Source organism: Drosophila suzukii, chromosome 3 (assembly GCF_043229965.1).
Source record: "Drosophila suzukii chromosome 3, CBGP_Dsuzu_IsoJpt1.0, whole genome shotgun sequence".
NCBI classification, from domain to species: Eukaryota; Metazoa; Arthropoda; class Insecta; order Diptera; family Drosophilidae; genus Drosophila; species Drosophila suzukii.
In genome coordinates, this window is record NC_092082.1 from 79176781 (window position 1) to 79202014 (window position 25234).

At 37.0% G+C, this 25234-nt stretch overlaps 1 protein-coding gene across 3 annotated transcripts in view; it reads left to right on the forward strand.

Moving 5' to 3' along the window:
* Positions 1 to 14615: 14615 nt before the first annotated feature.
* The window catches only part of beat-Vc (beaten path Vc), a 48029-nt gene continuing 37410 nt past the window's right edge, over positions 14616 to 25234 (forward strand). The window contains exons 1-3 of one of the 3 annotated variants that reach the window (XM_065866387.2): positions 14616 to 14783; positions 19901 to 19989; positions 20067 to 20581. In XM_065866387.2, coding sequence (XP_065722459.2) covers positions 20533 to 20581 — 49 coding nt within the window. In that variant the 5' untranslated portion in view covers positions 14616 to 14783; positions 19901 to 19989; positions 20067 to 20532. Of the gene's footprint in view, positions 14801 to 19900; positions 20582 to 25234 lie in introns of all 3 variants that reach the window. The other 2 variants (XM_065866386.2, XM_070995604.1) reach the window with 2 other exon arrangements.

Here is a 25234-nt window from a genome sequence, read left to right on the forward strand (position 1 = left end):
ACTGGAACATTTTCCGAGGCGAGTGAAAACTCGGGCAGATAACAGATTTGCCAAGAATCCCTTTGGCACTGGCTCAAAAGTCTCGCCAAAATCGCCGCAGTCGGTTAATCGGAAAATGTACGAGTTGGGCTGAATATAAAATGCCGCAAAAAATCAACTGAAGAAATAATTTTTCGTTCTGCTCGCCTTGCCAACTGATTTGCACTCGCTTATCGGGGTTTTCCCCGATTTTCTCCCCGGCAAAAATATGGCACGTGCCACGCCCCCGGGCATAACCGAAACGCCCATTTTGTTGCTGCTCTTGGCCAGCCAAGTGCAATGGCTTCGATAAAGATTGACGGCGCTGTAAATTCTCTGATTTTGTCACATCGGAAATTGGCAAAATTTCCGCCAAAGGCAAAACTGCGGACTGGGAAATGCGTGTTGAAATAAATAGTACTTAAATATGATGTAAATAGGAAAAATGTTCTAAATTATGGCATCGGATGTAATTCTTATAAACTCCCCAAGATGTACAGTACTGCCTTTAAGCATTCAGCATTAAAATTTGTATTTATGTATTTATGACACAATAAAAATAATTGTAAAAAAATATAGAAGGAAAGATAACACTTCAAATTGTTTTACACAAGTTAAGCAACTACCTAATTGCAGCAAATAAAATAATGATCTTATGTAAATTTTCCCATAACCAAAGTAAACAAACAAACATATTTTCAAGCAACTGCAAGAAAAGAATTCATTCGGTTCCTGTCAGTAAATAAATTTATTTTTATGCACACAAAAGTCATTAGGAATTCATTTTATCATCAGCTCTGCAAACATTGTCGAGCATCATGTAAACATCAGTTTGGGGAATCAGTCGCCCATATTTGCACACTGCAATTATTATTTTGTCTCGATAAAAATTCATTTGCTAGCAAATTGAAATTTTTCCGTGCACTTTGTGGCAATGCGGTCGACGACAACGGAGCACCGAAACGAAGATCATGAAATATTTAAAAATCTTTCACCAATACAAATGTTTGGGGGGAAAAACAAGACAGGAAAATAGTGGCAACAAAATGGCAACGACTGTGGGGAAAATCGGGTGGCGATGGGGAATCCCCAAAAGGAAACGAGAGCTAACGTATGTTCCAGCTTGTCGTTTGTTTTGTGGCCCGGGAAAGGCGTCGAGTGTTTGCACCGAAGTGCAAATAGAACACCAACAATAACAATTGGAAAGAATTTAAATTTGCATTTTGCGCAAAATTGTAAGAGGTATTCTGGATGCCCCTCCTGCCTGCATGTCCTTCCACCCATATCTTGCCCCTCTGGTGGTGGAAAATGTCGTGTCATTAAAGCGAAGCGGTCCAGCTTGGGTCTAGTCTAGAATTTTACATTTGTATCACTTTTTTTATCGCCATTTAAATGTAAATTGTTGCCGTTCAGGGGGCCAGAGGTGGACGGGTCGCAGTTTATGGGAGTGCGACGACTTCCGACCGCAATTGAATTTTTTAAAAGCGCTGAGCATTGATAACCAAAACAATAAAAATGGGGGCCCCCTCACACACACAAGCAGAAAAGAGGGTACAAATGTTTTAAAAGCGCTTAAATATTCAACAAGCACATACAGTTGCGATCGAAATAGCACCACAAACGTGGAAAGATTTTTATTGAACTGGTCAAGTCGAAAAATATATTCTTTAAGGTTTTGAGCTGTTGAAAAACAAAGATAATCATATGATATTAAATGGTAATAAATAGAAAATAAAATCAGTTTAAATTTCTTTAAGTCACAATTTAACACATTTATAAAAATCAATGACTTCTTAGTTCTATAATTTTGCCCGCTACTATAAATACCCAATCCAAAAAACCCGAAAGATATGTCGCAAAGGCACAAAGCGCAAATCGGCCTATAACAAAATATGTGTGTTTGCCTACAATATGTTCGTATCCTCTGCCCGTATATTTTTTTGACAATACCAACCAATTTTTCCACCCATTTCACCACCCACTTTGGCGTCCTCGTTGGCCAACCAAAATACAGAGGTTCTTCGTTCTGTATGCTCCATTGTGGGGAGTCGTTAAATTTTATATGCATTTTGCAAAAATTTGTTCAAATTAACAATAAAACGTGACCCGGCAAATATTTCGGGCAAAAGTCAATTGAATATTTTATATCCATATACAAAAAGCTCGCCGCATGCATATGCAAACATTTTATTTTTTAAATTCGTAGTTTTCCTTTCTTGAATTTAAGAAACGTACCGCTTAAAAATAGTCAGGAGTTTTAATAAAAAACAGAATTTAAGAAAACATTGTATTAAAATAAGCTATTGTACTTAAAATTGAATAAAAAATTGTGGTTGCCAAATAAATACTGATATTTCAAATCCAAAAAAACCGAAACGTATTTTTTAAGTTCATGATAAATACAACAAATGATTAAAATCAATACGTGCTCTTTGATTATTCACACATATATCGCCGATTTGACAAATAATTTAATTTAGCAGGCATAAAGCTCCAAAAATACAACCATTTAATCTCATTACAAAACTGTGGCAATAAATAAACCGCCGAAAATAATTATTATTAATTATCAGGAGCAATAATTATGCATTAAAGCCTCCGAAACAATGTAAAAGCCTGCAATTATGCATTAAGCTCAGCACGAAGCTATAGTTTTTCGTTACTTTTTTTTTATATTTTTGCACATTGAATTCCATTGAAACTGAAAATATGAAATTACCGACTGCATTGGGTTTTTGGACCCCACGGCCTGGTTTTGTTTAGGTTGGCATTTAATGTGCCATAAATAATAAAACTGCTGCTCTGGGCGGTTGGCATTGTGTAATTGTCAGCAGGCATTACGTTTTAAATATGCTAATTTGCATTCATTTATTTTTGGTTATTTTATTTAAATTATTTTTGCATTTTTTTCAAAATGACAAATAGGGACAACTGGCAGCTAGCTATTGATGATCAAAGCCCTAGATAGATGTGGATTATAAAGTTTGTGGGTATGTATTTATTGGTAAATAAATTCAGTGTTTTTGCTTGAGAATGAAAGGTGATATATTTAAAGACTACAGCAAAAATAGTGTGTGTATCTAAAGAAGTGCAAATGAAGTCTATCAGATGCTTGATTGTTTCGGTCCATTATGATAATAGCGTTAAAGTACACCTTCCACATAAAATTCATTTAGCAAAAGCAATCTTGAAATAGGTTAAAGCCCTGGGCAATACTCACTGTATCTGTATCTGCATCTACGGCAAAGTATCTGCGGCATTTGAAAGCTGCCTGCGTATCTTTTCCTGCTTAACAATAGACGGACATCTCGTACGTGGCCAGTGAATAAAATGACAGGACAGCTGAGTGGCCAAAGGGAAACCCTGTTGCGACTTCAGTGGCCATGTTAATTGCTTATCTACGTGATTTCTTACCAAATTAATTTGAGCAAATTGCAAATGGCAAATGGCGAGTGGCCGGGACAACGGGCAGTGCCAGTGCATAAATCAGTTAAGTTGCTGTATTAACATTGAATTCATTTCCCTAATTAAATCAAGCCGAGCTCGGTTGAATATTCCCCGTGGCCCCTGGCAGTGATCCCGATCAAAAGCTTTTCTTTTAATTGAAAAACTGTTCAGCTGGCATTTGGGGCTCCTCGGGCTGTGCATAACATTTCGGGGTACAGTGGACTATGGCAAATAAGTTCCCCCAAAAGAAATGTATCAAATAAAATCATCAAAATTAAAGGTTGTTTCAATTAAAATATTCAATAATCTTGTTGTATTTTTTTCGAAAAATGGCAAAAATTAAAAATTTTCAGGTTCGAATGCCAATCGATTGGAAATTTAACAACGAGCTCAACGAGGTATGACATTCCTCATTCTGACTTATATTTTTGTTATGGCAGGCAAAAAAACTGAATTTTTATGTCGAAAAAAGGGTTAAAATTTTTGTCAAAAATACAAAATTCAGATTTTAGTAAAAAATTCGAAATTTTTTTCCGGTTTTTCCATTGTAGTTCAGCCAAATCAAGGCGTACAGCTAAAAGACCGACTGTTTTGAACAGCTTGCTAAATATGCTAACGATCCTCATCACTTTTTGGAAAATTTATTTTTTGACCAATTTCCTCAATTTTTGTAGGGGTTACATCACTTTTTTTTGAAAAATGTCAAAAATTAAAAATTTTCAGGTTGAATTGCCAATTGATTGGAAATTTAACAACGAGCTCAACGAGATATGTCATTCCTCATGCTGACTTATATTTTTGTTATGACAGCCAAAAAAACTGAATTTTTATGGCGAAAAAGGGTTACAATTTTTGTCAAAAATACAAAATTTAGATTTTTGTCAAAAATTTGGCTTTTTTTTTTGGTTTTTCCATCGTAGTTCAGCCAAATCAAAGCGTGCAGCTAAAAGACCGACTGTTTTGAACAGCTTGCTAAATATGCTAACGATCCTCATCACTTTTAGGAAAATTTATTTTTTGACCAATTTTCTCAATTTTTGTAGGTGTTACATAACTTTTTTTTGAAAAATGTCAAAAATTAAAAATTTGCAGGTTGAATTGCCAATAGATGGGAAATTTGACAACGAGCTCAACGACGTATGACATTCCTCATTCTGACTTATAATTTTGTTATGGCAGCCAAAAAACTGAATTTTTATGGCGAAAAAAGGGTTAACATTTTTGTCAAAAATACAAAATTCAGATTTTTGTCAAAAATTTGAAATTTTTTTCCGTTTTTTCCATCGTAGTTCAGCCAAATCAAGGCGTACCGCTAAAGGACCGACTGTTTTGAACAGCTTGCTAAATATGCTAACGATCCTCATCACTTTTTGTAAAATTTATTTTTTATCTTTATTTTCTATTATTAATATTTAAATTTTAATGTTTTCACGTTTAGGTAGTCCACTGTATGTAATTCGGTGGTGACCCTTGTTCTGTGCTTCTCTTTTATGATTTTGTTTAACCGAACTGAAACGACACATGCGCGCATAAAATGCAAAGACAGCAAACTAACATTAAAATAAACATCAATCTGCGTCCTCGAAACCCAAAAAATGGTTTCACCCGCATTTTGTTTAGATAGGGTTAGCTGGGGGAAAAGACCGCGGGCTCTGTGTAATTCGTTTGAAACACATTTCGCATATGAACAGACACAGACCCACGGAATAGGCAACTCTCTCAAAATGACAGGTCCTGCCAGCTACATATATGAATCCTGCATGATGTTGACAAAACATTCAGGAAAAACAATTTGTCCATCCTGTATCAAAATAGGGGAAGTGATGCTGGCGTTTCACTTAAAATAGTATATATAAATTAGGCTAATAATAAAATATAGTTTAAACTTAATATAAAAGAAGCAAAACGGTTTCTCAGGGTAAATAATATTTTAGTTTGTAGGTGAGATTTGCTTAAAAAAATACATTCAAGCCATTCAAATAACTTGGTAAACTTCGAAAAAATATCTTTGGCTATTAATGAATAGAATGCATCTGTTTTAGCTATAAAACATCTGAATGTAAGTCTCTGGGAAAATAAAAACAAACATAGTGCGCGGACAGCCATCGGGAAAAATAAACAAAAACATGCATCGAAATTATTTTGTTATCGTTATGCGACATCAAAACAAACTGCCCAGTGTAATATACGTTTTCCCAGCGCTGTGATTTATGCGTTTATTAAAGTACACTCGATCATCTCAATCTATAATATACCAATTTATGTGACTTTTGCTACTCTCTTGCAGCGGAATGCAACAGATTCCGAGTCGCTTTCTTGGATAACTAGATCAAGTGGCTGCTCCATTTCCCAGGCCCTGGAAACAGTGGCAATAATATAGCAATCTCATTCTTTTGCACCCTCTTTTTGCAACCCCCTTGGCTTGGCCCATCAAGTGCTTAACCCATTCACTCACACACTCATCTCCATTCGCACACTCACACTCGCACTCACACACACACACACACAGACGCTGCACAATGCAATTTCTCTAGCATACTTTAGCGCAGCTCTTGACACTGATAACACATGTCGTCTGAGAGTCCTGGGTCCGAAGTCTACAGTCCGAGGTCCGAAGTCCTGGCGCATTAAATGGACAAAGGTACCGGGTTCTCGGGGGCTTGACATTCTGCAGCCAGTTAGTCCGCCCCCCTGGCCACCGTGAGCTGGGCTTCATTTAATTTGCAGGTAATTAAGCCATTTGAGGGAAAGTGTTTTAATTATTGCAACACTTTAGGTGAGCCGTGATGGGTAAATCAGGGGAAAATATTTAACAAAGTGTATTTTAAATGAAAATAATATTGTAAATGTACATTTATTAAATAGTAATTTAATTAATTAATTAAAGTAATTATTTTAACACTTTCTGTGATAATAGAGAGATAAATCGAAGGAAAAAATTTGACAAATAGTGAAATAAATAACAATAATAACACCAGTTTACAAAAAAAAATTGATGAAATACGCCTTTCAGGAAACCTTTGTTTTCCGGTAAGATACATCTCCCTGATTAAGAAAAGGGCACTTAAAATTTTTTCTATGGTACCAATTTTTTTTTAAGTGTAAAAAACGTTTTTCGCACTTTTTTATTTTCTAACTCGAGTTGTGATAAACCGAATTCGGTCATTAAGGACTCATTTTACAGGTAATAGAATGCCCTTTAACTTTCTTATACACATCATTAAGTTCCATTCATTAGTTCAAAAGCTACACTTCGTCAAAGTTGAAAAATTTGGAAAAAAATCAAAAACGCTGGCATAAATGGCTTCTTTAAAAATACACGCGTAAAAACCGAAATTAGTTTTATGTTGTTTTCTTGAAGGCTGAACCATAACGGAGAATATGCGCCATAGATCACGACAATCCGTTGGTAAATCGATTTTTAACAGATTTTTAAACGTATATACCCAAGTTCAGTATTCGGGAGCAGCGGCCGTTAAACGTTATTTTAAATTTTCAGTGTTGGGGAACGTAAGAATTTGGTGCAAGTTGTTATGCATAACGTCAGTTTCCTTGCTAAAAATATATAAAAATGATTTCCTCGTAACTGCAATCGCATACTTTTTAGCTTGCCCAGCGCTAATAGCAAGGAAACTGACGTTATGCATAACAACTTGCACCAAATTCTTACGTTCCCCAACACTGAAAATTTAAAATAACGTTTAACGGCCGCTGCTCCCGAATACTGAACTTGGGTATATACGTTTAAAAATCTGTTAAAAATCGATTTACCAACGGATTGTCGTGATCTATGGCGCATATTCTCCGTTATGGTTCAGCCTTCAAGAAAACAACATAAAACTAATTTCGGTTTTTACGCGTGTATTTTTAAAGAAGCCATTTATGCCAGCGTTTTTGATTTTTTTCCAAATTTTTCAACTTTGACGAAGTGTAGCTTTTGAACTAATGAATGGAACTTAATGATGTGTATAAGAAAGTTAAAGGGCATTCTATTACCTGTAAAATGAGTCCTTAATGACCGAATTCGGTTTATCACAATTCGAGTTAGAAAATAAAAAAGTGCGAAAAACGTTTTTTACACTTAAAAAAAAATTGGTACCATAGAAAAAATTTTAAGTGCCCTTTTCTTAATCAGGGAGATGTATCTTACCGGAAAACAAAGGTTTCCTGAAAGGCGTATTTCATCAATTTTCTTTTGTAAACTGGTGTAATGTAAGGGTATTTTTATTACATGATTATAACTGTTGCAGAAATCTTAAAAATATTTAAGTAATTATTTCATCACTTTATGTGAGCCTAGATGGGTAAATCAAAGCAAAGAATTTTAAAAATTGTAAAATAAATAAGAATAGTAATGGATTTATATTATTATTAAGGGGATAAAACTGTTTCCTTAATTTTAAAAATATTTCAATAAATGTTTCAACACTTTACGTGAGCCTAGATGGGTAAATTATAGAAAAATATTTTAACAATTGTGAAATAAATAAGACTAATAACGTAAATATACTTTTATAAAATGGTAATAACTTTTAAGGTAATTTTAAAAATATTTTCATAAAATTCAGAGACCTTTTAAAATGAGTTATTATAATGTTTTGTAATTTTAATATTATTAAAATAGGCCCAAGTTACTATAGAATCTAGCTGCAGTCACTGTGCTTCGACTAACAATCGAGGTCCTTTTCCTCCGGCCTTCCTGTCACATTCTGCTCCGCTTGTTTGTCCTGTCGTCCCTCATCCTGCCTCCACACCCCCCTCCCCCCAGGCCTGTCCATCTGGCAAAGTGTCCCTCTGTCTTTTCTTTTTCAGCCGCCTTTGTCCCGATGTTGCATTCAGCTGGTATTTACTTTACTCACAGCATTTGCATGGCATTGTGCAGCGCGACTGCGGCTGTAACCTAATTTTGTGCACTTAATTGTTTCATTATGGCGCCGCATCAACAAAAGGCCCGAAACCAAAGGCTGGGGCCAAAGTGGCAGCAGGGAAATGGAGAGTGGAAAATGGCAATGGAAAATGTCGAAAGAAAATGCCCGGCAAAGTGAAAGAGAAGATTTGAAAATAACGTAACGTGTAATGTGGCTTTGACTTGATTGGCTGGCCCTTTGTTGTCGTTGCAGGGCAACCGCATGCAACCTACTTTGTGCGGCCATTGTTTGTTTTTAATTAGCCGCAATAAACGCACTCACACACACAAATGCACACGCACACACACAGGCACAGGCTCACGGAGGAGACACACACACACTTAAGTGCAATGGGCCCACTTAAAATAAACAATTGTAAATGGTATTGCACTAAGCAATTGAATTGGAGCCAAGGTCTGAAAACAATTTGTGCACTAAGTGCACTGGAAAAAATGTTTTGCAGATCGGAAATATTTGTAAGATACTTCATCTTAATAGATCAATGATTAAACCAAGATGTAGTACCTTTTATTCTAAAATAAACTAAGAAATTTGTGTCTGGGAATTTGTTAATCCGATATATAATTTTCCTTTACTTACTTTAGTATATTAGTATTATTTGAATCAGGACAAATGTTTCCAAAAAATGATAAAATATTAATAAAAATGATGATTTGATTAAAATGTTAAAATAAATACTTATAAATGACGTATTTCAATAAATGTGTGTACACAGAGAAAACTGTCTAAGAACATTGTTCTTGAATTGAGCACATTGTTCTTGAATTGAGAACATTGTTCTTGAATTGAGAACATTCGTTCTTAAAAACCGTGTAAGTACATTTTAGTATCAATATAAGAACGAAATGGTGAGAAGAGAAAAGTTAAATTGAGTTTATTTAACAACTTTTTGATAAGTATACACTAATGACTGAACAAATAGTTTATTTGTACATACAATTTACTTAAATACCGCCAATTCAACTTGATTGGAGCAAAATAAAAACATTTTCAACTTAAAAATGTCGTTCTATTTTTAAGAACATTTTCAACTCAGATTAGAACGTCAGAATTTTCTCTGTGTACCATTTGAATGTCAGATTTATTTTATAAATTGCAATTTTGTTTTTAAATTGCAATAAACTTTTGCTTTGGTGTAACCACCCGAATGGCCAACCCCACTAAAACGTCCCCCATCTGTTTGTGCTAATTAACTTGCACAACATGTCCCTAACTTTGAATCCATTTCCATTTAAATGCGCTCTTTTCTCTCGTCGGCGAAATTTGTGTGGATGTGCGGTCTCAAAATCAAATTAGTCAGACGGCACGCAGTCGGGTGAAATATAAATCTGCTGATTTACACAGAAATAGGTCCGAAGTCGACCGCTTTTCGTAGCCATAAAAACAAATTAAGCCAAAATGTTAAATAAACAAGTTTCGGCGAAACGCGACGACAGGCATAAGCCAGCGGCTGTCTTGGCCTGGCCAAAATTGAGACAAAAGTTATCTTATTAATTCCTCGCCACATCACACACTCGCACTCCCCAGTGTGTTTTTGGCCCCCCCCGAGATTTCCCCCGACTTTTCCCTGTCATCACGCCCCACTAAACTCGCCGTTAATACGCACAATCAAATGTGATAAATATAACGGAATATTGTAGCATAATTTTGGGGGCAAGCTAAGCCGACAGAAATAACACTTGAGCAAATATTAGATCAGCCTGGGCTCACAATTTTAGCCAGCTTTCTAACCATCACCCTTGGCATCTCTTTCCTTGGCTCATTCGCTATCCCCTTCTATGGGACACACATATATTTCGCTTTTCCATTTGCCTGCACTGAGAGAAAACAATGTAAGGGCAACAAAATATTGTTAATAATTATAAATCCATTTATCAATGTTTTTCCTAAAATAATTCTAACAAAAGTAAATTTTCTTTATCAAATAAATAAAATAAAAAGGGAATTTAGTTTGGTAATGACAAATAGTATTTATATTTTCTCAGTGTGCCTATTAGCCAGTGTTTGTTGTGGCAATTTCTGTTTTGGCAAAAAAGAAAGGAAAAAGGGGGCAAGGAAAGTTGGCGGGGAGTCATCTATGTATGAGTAATCGCTTTCATGCTTGATGACCGAAATGATTAATGGATTTTGGGAAATCGAGCCAAGTCCAAGATTAAACGCAACAGTTTCCAGCATTGATCATTTGTTATGCCCCAGCAGAAAAACATCTATCCCATGCGAAGGGTTTTTCGAGATGGAATTAAGGCTCTTAAGCCTTTAAATCGTGTTGGTAATAATTTCCAAAAGGGAATTCAGAATATGCCAGGATGTTTGCAATTGACATACAATAATAGGAGATTTCTCTTAATATTAGCTTTTGGTTTTACTTATCAGACACTTCAACAAGCACAAATAAGACTAGGTAAATTGGTAAGCCATTAACCAAAATTCACAACGAAATGTTTAGAGATATAATAATATTTCTGCAAGACGCTTTTAAAATCACCTGAAATTATTCATGCTGAAATTATTCATGATAGGTTTGAAATCAATTTGCTGAATTCGTAATTACCAACTGGAGAATCAGGTATTGTTGCTTTTGAATAATTTGTACTTTGCAGACAACTGGCTGGCAAATACAAAGGCCTTATACCAAATTGAAGGAGCAACAAGCCATAAACAAGCCAAACGAGGAATGCAAAAAGGACTCTGTCTCTTGCCTTCTGAATTCTTTTGCATTTGCTGCTGTTTTAGCCAGCTTTTTTTTTGACCCGTTTCACTTCATAGCAGTGCCGTTTTGAATGTGATTTTTGTGCTCTTGTTTGGGCCACTGGTTTTGTCATTGTTTTTGGCCTGGCATTTGCTTCGTCGCTGCTATCTCTGGCCGCAAGGATTAATGGGGTCAATTTGGCTGTGACACGCACCACCCGCCATCTACCACCCACCACCCACTACCCACTACCAACTTCACTTTGGCCATCCCAGCTGCAAGTGCAACTGGCTCATAAAACATGCACAAGGAAAAATCGCAACAGCTACTATAAATCAATTCTACATTTTCGGGTTTTATCATATTTTAGATTTTTTTAATTATTTATTAAACGGTTCTAAAATTTATTAAACCCATAAACAAAACTATTGATTAGTTTAGATTAATACCCAAATTGTGCTTAATGACTAATGGTCACATTAATTTAAAAATCACTAAAAAAATGTCTGTATTTTAAATCCAAAATTAGTATTAAATTGTCCTAAATAAATAAATTGTTCAGGTGACTTTAAGGATTCAAATTAAATGAAATTAATATGCCAAAAAGCAGGTTCTTAGAGCACTTGCCAAATTTTTTCTTGGTGTACCAACGAGATGCGGCTCATTTCTCGCCAGTTTGTCAGTGCCGAATGCACTTGGCATCGAGAGCAAAAGCCAGGCCAACAAGCCGAGGACTAACCCAAAGACAAAGATTCCATTTCAATTTACTTTTTTAAATTGCAAACTTTTGCGACAAGTTAAAGCCGCCAAACACACACTACGCACAGCACATACACCCATTTTGGAAAAAGGGAAAAACAAACATTTCCCAGACTCACACACACACGCACATCGCCAATAACACGCAACAAGAGAAATGCGAAAAGAAAGTTGAAAAACGAACCCAACTGAGGACGACAAATTCAACATGTCAGGCATTAGAGGAGGATGGATATAGATAAAAGAAGGAGAAGGGAAGAGAGATGGCGAGCTGTCACGAAGATGAAACTATTATCCACGGAAATTAGCGGGTTCCAATGACAAAAACACATGAAATGCAAAAACTTTCCGCCCTTCGCTTCAAGCTCAATTTCCAAATTGTTGACGACGTTGTTCGTGTTTTTGTTCCTGTTGCCTCTGCCGCCTCGTTGTTTTCCCATAAGAGGTTTTGTTTCCTCGAGAAAGTTACTAATGCGTATTTAAGTGCGAGTACATACCAAAACCAGCTAACCGATCAGAAACTTTAAGTATTCAGCCGTTTTCTGTGCTTACAAAACAGTGTAAGGAGTATTGGTTCTATTACTTATACCCATTTCTTTTAAAGGAATTTAAATATGGGTGTCTAAAAGTATGCAGCAAAAAATGTTATGCCCTCTTTATTCACTGCATACTTTCAGACACCTTTATAAATAGTTTTAAAAACATTATTTAAATTTAAAAAACACCTCTATAGTAATTCAAGTTCCCCAAATAATTTATACCTTCAACGGGTCATGTCACATATTTAACTTCGAGCAACTACTACCGCACTCAATCGTTTCCCATTTGCCAAGTCAACCTCTTTTTAAGCCTCGTTTTATATTTATAAGTATATGTATCGCCTCTGAGTTATTTGGTATCTTTATTTGTGAGTACATCTTGAACGACATGAGAATTGCCCGGAAGGCTGTTTCCGTTTGACTTTGAGGCCATAAAATGGCCAAAAGGGAGAAACAAAAAAGCGGAGGCACATAAAATATGCGTAAAATATATGCGCAAAAATAGTTGGGTCATCTAATGGCTGAACCAAGTCCAAGACCAAGATAATTGCGCCCGCCCGAATATGTCCTCTGTGCTTTGCATTTTCTATTTGGAAATCCTCAGCACCAGAAGATACACTCAAAATTTTTACGACCCCAAATGGCAATATCCAAACGTACTTGACGCGACTTTCTTGGCTACGTGAAGTTCGCTTCCTTTTCCCCCATCGCTTTTCTCTTTCGTATTCCATTGGATACATCTGGGTTAGTTTTCCTAGTTGCAAGTGAAAGGAAGGCAAAAGGGATAGGAATGGGGCTGGGGACTTCTTTTATTGCGGGCCATCAAAAAATGTTAAAAGCCCCGATTTCCATGCCCATTGTCTGAGGCCGTAATTGCTTTGGCTTTGGTCCACTGAGTGTCGGCTTAGAGTGGGAGTGCCAGTGAGTTTGAGTGAGTGTGCTTCAAGTCACAGATCCTGTTGTCCTTTTATGCATACAAACGATTTCATCCTCTATAGGTTTTAGGCTTTAGAGATGTAAGGCATAGTCTTTGCCAGTTGAAGAGGTAGTAGGATAGACTGAAGCCGACTAGGCATTTTTAATTGATTCCTTTCTTATCATTACATTATCTTGCCTAAGAAGCTTCTATTGGATTAAACTACGCATGTATAAAGATGAATTTATACTAAACTGTAGGTAAAGTGAAGTCAAAACATCTTTCAGGACCAAATATAATTTTAAGAGGCTTATACTGTAAATTTGTACTTCTACTACATGTTAATTATAACTATCTGGGAACATGGCCTTTTGTTTTGGGATTTAAGTTAAAGCACTGATGCACATTATAATGCATTTTCCAATATCCATTATGGATTCACTAAGATCTTAAGCTATTTTCAACATTAGGACCCTATGAATATGCCTACTTTTCAACAATGCTTTTCCACATCGGTATATTAGTCAACACAAGGAAAATTAAAAACAAAATTACCAAGCTATTCAGTTTTTCCTGGAGTTATTTGTTGTTAACATTACTTTCCTTCATAACAGTTTATGTTAAATGGAATGTGCAGAATATGTTAGGCCCATGTAAGCTGTGCTAACATTTTGGAGACTTTTACTGCAGCCACATAACAGACCCAAACTTAACAGACTGCAGGGATAAGCCGCTAAAAATGTTAAATAGGTAAACAAGTTTTAACAAGCTTAGAAAACATATCTAAAAATCCATCTAAAATAACTTGACTGCTTTGATAAATTTTAGATATTTTTAAATAAGAAATATTTTAAAATATAGGTAATCCTAGCACTTGACTGCCTTGTAACCTGTCTCGCCTAACTGACCCAGAAACGAGAAAACCATCGAAGAGAATGCGGGCTACAAAGCTACAAAAGAGCGGAAATGCGGAGAACCGCTCTCCCTGCCACACGAAGTTGGCTGGGACTCTTGATTCTGTCACGAAGTGCTTAACTTCGTCCTTGATTTCGTCAGCATCAGCAGCATCAGAATGCTGCCCTGCGACAATATGTTGGTCTTACTATACGGCCGCTTGACTGACTGGGCCCACAGATTCTTCTTCGGCGGCGGCGAAAGCCAAGGGAATCTGGCTGAAAGGACCTGCTCATGACATCAGCGATGGTACGCTCTCCTTCGTCCTTCGTCCTTCTGCCGCAGCGCTGCTCTGGCAGCTCTGCTCTGCTCGCTGCCACGGGAATCGCAATCGGAATCCTGAGCCGCAGGTTCGCAGCATCGGTGCTTCAGTCTCGAAAAGCCTGCTGTGCGTGCAGGGGTTTTCAACGCGCGACAACACACGCGGCGTATACGCAACGCGGCCATAAAAGCTTTAGGCCAAAAAAGACGAAATATTCCGCGAACTACATAAATAGGAAGCAAAAAAGAAACCAGGGAACCTATATAGAGACGTGAGTGCCCGGTCTGTGTGAGTGTTTCGGCCTTTTCCCATTTTATCGTTTGCCGGCTACCGGTTTACCGTCTGCAATGAACCATGCCAAAGCCATTGAGCTGTGCCGGCCACTCTGTTGATGTTGTTGTTGTGTTCACTGAAGAAAAAATGTCTTCAGTTCAGGCTTAAAATTTCCAATTTAAGATGCTTTCATTCATAACGAAATACTTAAGTCCTTACGAAGGACTTCTTAAACATCAGTATTGTTATAATATGCTACCTACGCTGTAATCTTTTTCGTTTTTAAAATATTCTTTTGTTTAACTCTAAGAAAATGCATTATTTTCTGTGTTGTAAATGGCTGAATTCTGCATTTTATGTGTAAAACGTTCAGTTCATTAAAAACAAAGGCTTAAGGTATTTTATGAGGATGGGATTTTATTTTAGATCAATAAAGCTAAATTTAATTTATTCCTTTGGATAACTTTCTTTAAGGATTAAAGTATTCGTTTTTTTTTCTTATACCATTTTACAGCACATTTTATTTTACTCCAACAAGATTTATTCCCTGTGTTATTGCAATATAAACGGGAAATCGAAATCGATGCCCATCAGAAGGACCTAACAAGTGCGAAAGGCGGGGTGACTTAACCCTTGCCACTCCAGTTTGGCTTTTCCGAATGCTTCTGACACTTTTGGTCGACCCCTTATATTTAATTTTTTTACTTTTATTTTGGCAACCGTGTTTACTTGTCTTCTTGAGTGTCGGCAAATTAATTAACATGACAATGACGAAGGTGAATTGCGTGTTTTCAAAATGCTCCAATCAGCTCTCAACAGAACATTACCACCTTTTAAATGCGACAGCCTCTTTTTTCCAAAGTGTCGATGCCTGACAAGTCTCTCGGATTTTTCGAGGCGTTTACAAGTTTTTAATTAGACCCTTTGACAAATTACCGTTCGGAACACGGCACAATGGTCGGTAATTAAATGTTTATTGTCGGCGATTTTTTGGGACCGAAGGGCCTGATTGAAGTGACTCGATGGGCGGTGTGTAATTGTGGGGTTTTATACAAGAGGACAAGTTAACCACTCAAAGGCGACTTAATCAGCAGGTCGATGAGTGTTGAATAACGTGATTGGGGGATATTTCAAAGGATAATGGGATAAGCCACTTAGGTGCCAAAGATATTTTTCCAAATATTTTATCTTGTATTAGTTAAACAAAACAAAAAGTAGTTAGATAGGCAAAGACGTTTATATTGAATTATTTATTAAATAAGAGTAAAATAAATTCTTGTTCTATAAATTCAACAAAGAAAATTGCTATATTATTAATACTAAAGAGAATAGAACATTGAGAGCTTTTATTAAAATAAATATTCCTAAGACTTTTGAAAACTTTATCGGGTTCCTTGTTTATATTTTCCGTTTTATACAATTACATTTCCCCAATATTTAAGATGTATGCCACCATTGTATCCACTTTTTTACTCGAACTTAAACACTGAGGTTCGTTCACAACAAAACACAATTTTCTATATTATTTATGGAATAACGAAATCAATATCGCATTAAATTTTCATTTTATGGTTCGTTCCGCTTTGCACCGCCGCAGGACTTGCTTTAAACTGGCGTCCTGGCAACGTGTGGAAGTTCCTTGTCATGCTCTGCCCACTCTTCCCGAACCATTCCCCTTGATGCTTTCATATTTGTCTAGTATTAGGGGTGAGGACTTTCAACTGCTGCTTTTGCCGTTACTGCTGCTGATTCTCCTGGTTCAAGTATAGCCACTTAAACCCTTTTGACAATGTCAGCCATCAGGCTCAGATGATGATGATGGCGATGGTGATGATGGCGATGACGATGACAAAGTGGATGATGATGATGTGGCTCAATTCAAAACAGCCGTCGCACAAGTTCGCCAAAAAAGCAGCAGCACAAAAATACAAGCAGTTCCCATGCATGGCAAGAACATTAAAATAAAAAAACAAGAAGGAAAAAACGACAGGTCCATATTTATCCTGAAAATGAAAAGACACAAGCTAATGGATGAAATGTGGATGGATGGTTTCCACTCACTTTAGCTTCACTTGAGCCCCGTTGCCTTGGCTTTGAACAGATTTTCAAGCATTCGGCTAATTTATTTTGCCAGTCCTAAAACTCATTAACTCATACATTTTTAAGGCAAACAATGTCCGCGTTTTCAAGTGAAATGCACACACACAATGCCTCAAAATTCAAGTGGGGAAATGCTTAGGAAGATGGAGGCAGAACAGAGTGTTTTGCAATAATAATTTATAAATGAACGAATAAAGGGCGCACAGCAGCGGCAGCCAAAGGCAAATAAAAATAAATAAATAAAAATGGCAATGCGGCATAAAATGTGCCGAGAAGCCGAGTTGAGCCACCATTCCATTCCACTTTTATTTTTCTCCTTTGGTTTTGGGTTTGAGCAGGCCGGAAATGTAACTGCGACGCGTTTATTTTATTGCGTATACGCGGCGCAGCAAAGTAGGCAACAATTTTTGCGGAGTGGGTTTTCGCATGCTTTGTATTTGCTCATGTGTGCGTTTGAGTATTACTGGCGTGCAATGTGTGTGTGTATCTGTGTGTGTGTGTGTTATATGGCCGCCACAGCAGCGGCTTAACTTATTTTCCACAAAATTAAACCATCAAAAATTTGCCAACAACAATGTTGGGGTAATTTATTTGACTCATGTGCTGCTGTTAGCTCGCCTGTTGTTTGGGCATAGAAAGCCACAGCAACAGCAACAGCAGAATGTAAAAAAGCACACACACTTAAGGGCACTGGAAAAAACTAGTGGACTAAGATGGTTTAACATAATTAGGTCTTCATTGTCTGAAATAATCATATTTTAGATTTAAGGGTTTCACAAAAATTCCTTGGGCTTGAAATCACTTATAAAAGTTGTATAAAACTATGCAGCAATATATTTAAAGGGCGGAATCCCGATATTTTTATGCCGAAAGTTCTCGTTCCTTTTTTATTGCCTACTTGTAGGCGATTTTAAAAATTATTATTATAGTAAATTTATTTAAATTGTTTAATTTTATTTCTGAATCGAAACCCCCTGATTTTCTAAAAGTGTAATACTCACACCCAGTCCCATCCAAGCCCTTGGCGTTAGTTGTGGCTATGGTTATGTTGGTGACGCTGCCACAGCCGCAATGGCTAACACGTACACACACCAGCACATTTGGCAGGAGCATACATACACATATGCAGGAGACTCGGACCAACTCATTCACTTCGTCTTGTTCTTTGTTGGCTGGCGCACTTTTTTGTTGTCGAAATTAAATAAACAGAGCAGGCATCGCAGGCAGCTAAACTGCCACATTTCCCAGTCCCTTGCCACGCCCCCTGTGATGATGAATTGATGATAATGCCGCCGGGGATTTAGGCAAAATAATGCACAAAACTCGTCGCTGTTTTTGGGGCAACAACGTTTCCCGTATACTTACATACATACATTTTTTCTGGCACTACGAACTTGGCTTTGAAAAGAGTTAAGCGTTTATTTATTTACATATACTTGTATTTTGGCTTTTTTTTTGGGGACCGTCGTGCCCGGCGGGCTCAGTTTATTAAGTCTCAAGTGGAGAGACCTATTCTCCGAATGATAGACAAACTCCACTCATTCCATGAAAAAGATTTAGTGCACTAAAGAAAAATTCTTTTTCAAGCTGGTATTTCCTTAAATATTCGTAAGAAAACTTCTAAATAAAATCCAAACTCTTCATCTAATAATGGATTTAAGCTTATTGTTATTTATTATTGTATTTTTAGTTTTATATCTAATACTTATGATTACTTTAGTTTTCAAAATTTGCAATTAAAATTTAAGTTTTCTAAGTATTGTAATATTTTATTTAAAATTGTTTTAGCTTTACGAGATATATCTTTCTGTGCACTAGACTCGTTCCCAGTTCGCTTTGTTGGCATTGCCGTTGGCCTAAACACAGCCAATTTCATGCAAAGTTGGATGCGCCCCTTTCGCATCCTCCGGTGACCTGTTCCATGTCCTTGATGGATGACTTTTGACGCCAGGCAACGTTTGGCGGCCAATTTGATTTGGGCCGCATGGGGAACAGAGGATCCGGGTCCAAAGGCCCCTTGGCAGGACCTGCAGCTCACAACTGTCGATTTGTCAGACATTTGGCGTGGGACTCAAGGCGACCAAAGTGGCAGGGCGCGAAGCGAATGTGCCCAAGTAGCCGGCAGTGTATTACAGATTGAGTTTTGAATTGTGGGCATTCCTGTGTGCTGGAGCCAAAGCGATGGCACAAGATGGATGTGCTGGTAAACTGGCGGAGAACCATGGGATAATATTCCATCTGGGTCTATTTAAGGTTTTAGGAAAGTCTGATAGCCCGGCAGTATTTTCTGTCAAGATGGTAATAGCCATTTAAATTAGAAAATGTAATTTATAAAACATAAGTCAAATTCCTTTTAATTTAAAAATGTATTAAAAACAACAAATTGGCGCTATTTTTGATCCATATATGTCGTCTATTTTCAAAGACTTTTTTTGGTCCCTTTAAGCTATACAAAGTCATAACCCAAAGCAGAATAAAACAAGACCCAGATTCACCCCTTCACATGCATTCGCTCACATTTGTGGCCGCTCACATGTCGCAAAGACAATCCGCATGACGTATACGCCACATGGGTCACGGGTGTCACGGCAACTGGGATCTGGGAACTGGTAAATGTAAGCTGGTAGGTGGGAGCCTCCCTCACATACCAGGCCAACCTGCTCTGCATGTCTCGTCTCGCCTGTAAGCCAATGCTAAAACAGGCCAAAGCCAACGTCTGAAAGTCGTGCGACGAGACAGACGCCAAATTCCTAGAACGCAACAGTGTACAGAGATCAAAATAATTGTAGATTATAAATTTGTAATATGACATAGCAGAGAGAGATCTGCTCAGGCTGGAAATAAATAAATATGTTACGAACTTTTTTAATTGAACTTAAATTGAATTATTTAGTAAGAAAAAACATTGTCAGCATTCAAGAAACATTATCCACATCTTTAAAAAATTACAATCCAATTTTCTTCTATCTTCTTTTTTGAAATCTAAATTTGTTATCACTTTTTTTCCCCGTGTAGCCACAAAGCCATAAAGACAACAACAAGAGCGCTCACAGCAGAAACGTGGAGCCCAGGAACGATAAATCTTTAACGTGGATTTCATGCATGTAAGCCAGCCAAAGACTCTCAGTCACGATATGATGCATGAGCCAAAAGCGGGTTTAATATGTAAACTCCTTGAAAGCGCTGCATTTTCAGCAACCGAAGTGCAGCGGCGTTAATTTGCCCAATAAAATGCAGCCAGCTACGAAGAGCAACTAGCGCAACCATAAATATCATCAGCCATCTGAGCGTTTGCTCAGAAATGAAACGAGTTTTCTCCGCGAAGACAAAGGAAAAACCAACTGGTGGGGGGCGAGAATCAACAGGGAAAGCTCAGCGGGTGGCGCTCCGCATTTAGAGGCAGTCAAACTGGCAGCCATCGGGCACAGTTCTTCCTGAGATCCTGGCATCCTAAGTCACCTCCTGGTGCTCCTGCCACCCGACTTCCTGCCAGCGCCTCCTTGAGCCGAGCACTTCCGCTTCTTATCGCGGCAATGTAAACGCGTTTCCGTTTAGGACTCAATCCCAGGCTCATTTCGCAGCATCGGGAGCGGCATTAAACTAGCAGCTCGGCGCTGGATTACAAGTAAATTGGAAAGGATTTGAAGATGAGCCTGCTGCGCCTGCTTGGTGCCCTGCTGCTGGCCACATTGAATGGTGAGTGCACTTGGAGAAAATATTGTATTTACTAGAGATTTATAAAGAGATTTAAGGGGAACAAATTCAAATGGACTGAGGTATTTTTATATAATATAAATGTTATTGATAAACTGCTTAAGAAAGATTACAGCAATGGGTTACATTTCATAACTATTTCAAATAACAAATACTAAGCTTATAAAATATATTCATTAGAATATAATTAAATTTTAAGAAAATTGAATAGAACTTATTATTAAAATTTAATATTATTGGCAAAAAGAGCTTATACCTTAACTTGTTTTAATTAATGCAAATTTACAAAATGTTTTTTTAGTATAATATATTTGAGCTCTACAAATATGATACAGTAATCTAAATTGTAGACTTCTTGAAAAAGAAAAGGAATTTCTTATGATTGTATCTTTGAGATATAAACCTTTTTGATCCAACCTATGTCAAAACCCTTTTTCCGAGTGCAGAATAAAGAGCTGTTCGAAATTTATGAACGTGATTAACGGTAAGCCCCGCCCCCAGCCCAAAAGTGTCATAAACGTTCGGCTTTCGCCCGCTCGCCTCGATTTATTTGCGCTCACAATTTATTTGCACAACTATTTACGAGCACTGGCATTGGCAATCATAATAATAGCAACACAGCACGAAAGCCATGGCAGCAACAATTCAATAAATGTTGCAATTTGCATCGACAACTACAATAAATTTATCTTAAATGAACAAACATTTTTCTTGCAGCTTTGCCGCCTGGCTGGCAAATAAAATGCGATATGCCAAAGGCTTATCGATGCCACAAAAGGCTGTGCCAGCAAAAAAAAAAAACAAAAGCAAAAACAACAATAAGTAATAACCAAAGCTGCACACAAATTACACCATGGGAAAACCCTCGACAGCACTCACAATGCATTTCAATTTGTTAAAACACTCACTCGCATGCCCACTTTGCCATTGCCGAGTGCATAAAGATCCCATGAAAACGGTTTTGGACATAAAAAAAGGGCAAATTTCCAACATGTAAATTACGGAATTTCGTCAAGCATATTTGTCAAAATAATAAACATATGTGTGTGTATTGCGGATTTCCCATTTCGACTGTGAGATTTTCAGAGGAGAAAATAGAAAAGGCTTAGAAATCGAACTATTTATTTGAAAAATTCAGATTAAATTGCCAGATAATCTGTGAGCTCGGCAATCTTGAACCAGATATCACAAAGAATTTTCTTTTAGTTGGTTTTCCTTTTTGAAAATGAAAACGACAACTAATTATTTTTGGGCTGTGATGACAAAAGGCTGTTAGTCATGATGAACATAAAAAATAATAATAATAAATAATAGAATACTAATAATAATATGAACATAAAAAGCTTTAGACTAACAATAAAAAATAAGATAAAATAAAATTAAGTGTTAATTAAAGAAATCAATTACTTTCTGAATTTATTTTTTCGTAATTTTATTCAGTTTTGCATGAAGCATAAACGAACTTTAAATGGCTCAAAATAAACCAGATGCGAAGAGATTTTCTGGTGATTATAAAGCCAGCCAATATAAAAACATTTCCATGCCGAATAAAGTATTTTGATTTCTCTTGGCCATCCGCAAAGGCACCGTAAAAATATGTCAAATGCAAATTATGCATATAAATAAGAATAAATATATGAATCAACAAATAAATATGTCGCATAAAGAGATATGTGTGCACCCGCATCTTTGTGTAAAAGTCAATTTGCTGTCGCCGCCCGAAAGTCGCGAGTGCCATAAACATGGCGAAATGTGCGTGAGACCGCAACGCCGCAGCAAACGCCATCTGCAAATAAATAAAAATGAAAATGAAAATAAAAATCGAGCGCAAGAGCGGAAAATGCAAAATAATTGCATATTTATGTGCGCCCGGCCACTGAGCCAAAGGATCTGGAATCTGGTATCTGGTATCTGAAAAGGACGAAAGAGAGCTGCGAGCTGCAGCCATAAATCCCGAGAGGCTTGCCTGCTTTTAATACTACGAATCCCAATCCCATTCCCAGCCCGAAATGCGCAAATGTCTGACTGCTCGTAATATTCGCCATACGCTGTCGAAATGTCCGTACGGGGGCGTAAATTTATTTCAATTATATAAATGTGCATATCCTGATTTTTTGGGAAAAAAGAAAACACTCCTCAAGGACGTGTTAAAAAGATCTTAGCTATTTAGGTGCTAGAAAAATTTCAATTTGAATTTTGCAGAAATTATAATGGGTGATAATATATCAGATTTATTCAAATTCCTGTTATAAATACGCTTTAATTGGTTGTTCCTTTAAACAATAACTTATTTTCTGTTTTATTTATTAAACATTTAATATGTCAGATTTTAAAAATGTTGTACAGTTCTTAACATGAAATGCAGATCGCAAAGATTTTTAGGAATGCACTCAGAACACTAAATTTTATACCCAATTGAAGACGCTGCAAGGGGGGTCTTAAATCCCTTGAAAGGATTGCCATAATTAGTGGAAAATGACCAGGGGTTGATTGCGCAATAATCCCCCCTCATCATCCCCGCTTTAAGAACACAAAGCCAATGAAATTAACTAAAAATCAGTCAAGAGCATGAATGGCAGCGTTTTATCTCGTCGCTTGTCTTTCGGCCATTATCTTTGCGTTTTGTGCGGCGGAAGAGGAAGCGCGTTTGATAATAATAATAATAATAATAATAGCTCCAACACTTGGCCATTGTTTTAGTGGAAGCCAAGCGAGAAAGCAGCAGCAGCAGAGAAAGCAGCGGCAACAACAAGATGACACTTTAATAGCACAAATGCGGAACTAAACAAAAACCAAAATCAACGAAAAATGGGTGTGGAAAGCGACTCCCGCCAGCTGTCATAATGAAACTGTCAAGGACAATAGGGGGCCAACGGATATACAAAGTGTACGTGTGCCCCTGGAAAAGTCCCCACCCTGAATTTTCCACCCATACCCCACATCCCGCCCCCTTTTCCCATCCGCCACTTTCCGGTTTCTGCGATAAAAGCGACAAACGAAAATTCTGTCTGACGGGCAGAGGCCATTTATAAGAGCATCAGTTACAATAACACTGCAGGGCGGCTGGGCGGTCTAAAGGGGGCGTGGCCCTCACAAAAGCCGGGGCCATTGTCATAAATTAAAAATGAGGAAGTGTATGAAAATAAACAAAAAGCCAAACGGCCCAGCCAGCTAGCCGCAGCGGAAATACAAAAAGCGTTGATAAATAAATTTCTAACAAAACAAACAGCTTCCACAGAAAAGGGCAACCCAAAACCCAGAGCCGAACCCAAGAGCCCTAAGAAAAGATATGGTGGCAAACGTGTTGGCCAGGTCAAGATCTCATAAACCTTACAACAATTACCAGTTTAAAAGACATTATACAAATTATTGAAGGGCTTTACAAATTTTGTATTACAATTTTATAGGATGTTATATATGTTATATTTTATACTATGTTATATTATCATATTCTTTACCTCTGTTAAATGGTAACTAAAACTTGAATTCTTTATTTTCATTAAGTAAACATTTTTTTCAATTTAATTTTAAAAAAAGTTAAGTAAAACTAGAAAAGGCTTAGTACATTTTTAACTTTCCATCTTACTTACAAATAACATATATTATTTATTATTTCCTATATTGGCTACTTACTAATTCCTAACTCCAAGAAAAGAAGAGCTTTCTTATTTTAATTTGTATTTTGCCACATTCGTTTAATTAAAGTAACAGATCCTTATCTCATTATCCAATTTTAAGTTATTTTTGTCACCACCTTAAACTTCCAGTTTGGGGCGATACTGAAATTCAACGCGAGCCACAAATTTCACAGGACGCATTTTATGTGTCGTAGGACCCCCTGCCCCCCGTTTCCTGGCCAATTCCTTTCGTGCCACTGCAACAGCACAGCAACGTTATCCAAGAGACGCTGGGCGCTGTGGCCAACAGCTAGGTCCAAAGCCGCTGCGGCTTTGATGGAATTTGCGAAAATACTGCACGAGGAAGTCTGGGCAAAACAAATAAGCAAGTAACTTAAAGTCAAGAGCGACTTTGAAATGCCCTAAGAGAGTTTACTATACTAAAATCGTTGAAAATACCAAAATTGGTTGATAATATTCTATTTCTTTGTACTCATATATAACTCAAAGTACTTGATTTTAAAGCAGCTTAAAATGTGTTATATCAAATATCTTAAATAGTCATTACAATTTGGAAAAGGCCTAGTTTTAAATACTTATACCAACCATTTTATAAATTTTGTAGAAGGTTCTTATTATTAATTCTCACACATTTCAAGTAACTCTTAACTTTGAGCTTTAATATACTAAAGGTCCGATAAGCCGGGTTACTTTAATAAAATCCGCTATAGGGTTGGTTCCTGCACATCCCCCAACCATTTCGACGACAGTTTCCGTTCTGATTCTAAAACCCGGACCGTTGACCATATCCACAACGTTTTACGCTATATTATAGTATATACGATATTTTTGTTTCTATTTTATTTATGTGTGTGTAAGGGATTTTTAAGCTCTTGAGCTGCGTGTTTTCCCTTTTTTTATGTTTAGAGCAGCTCAAATGTCAAATATGTTAAGTATATGCATTTCACGAAATACTAATGGCCATCACCTCTTCAAAATAAAACGTACTACAAATAAG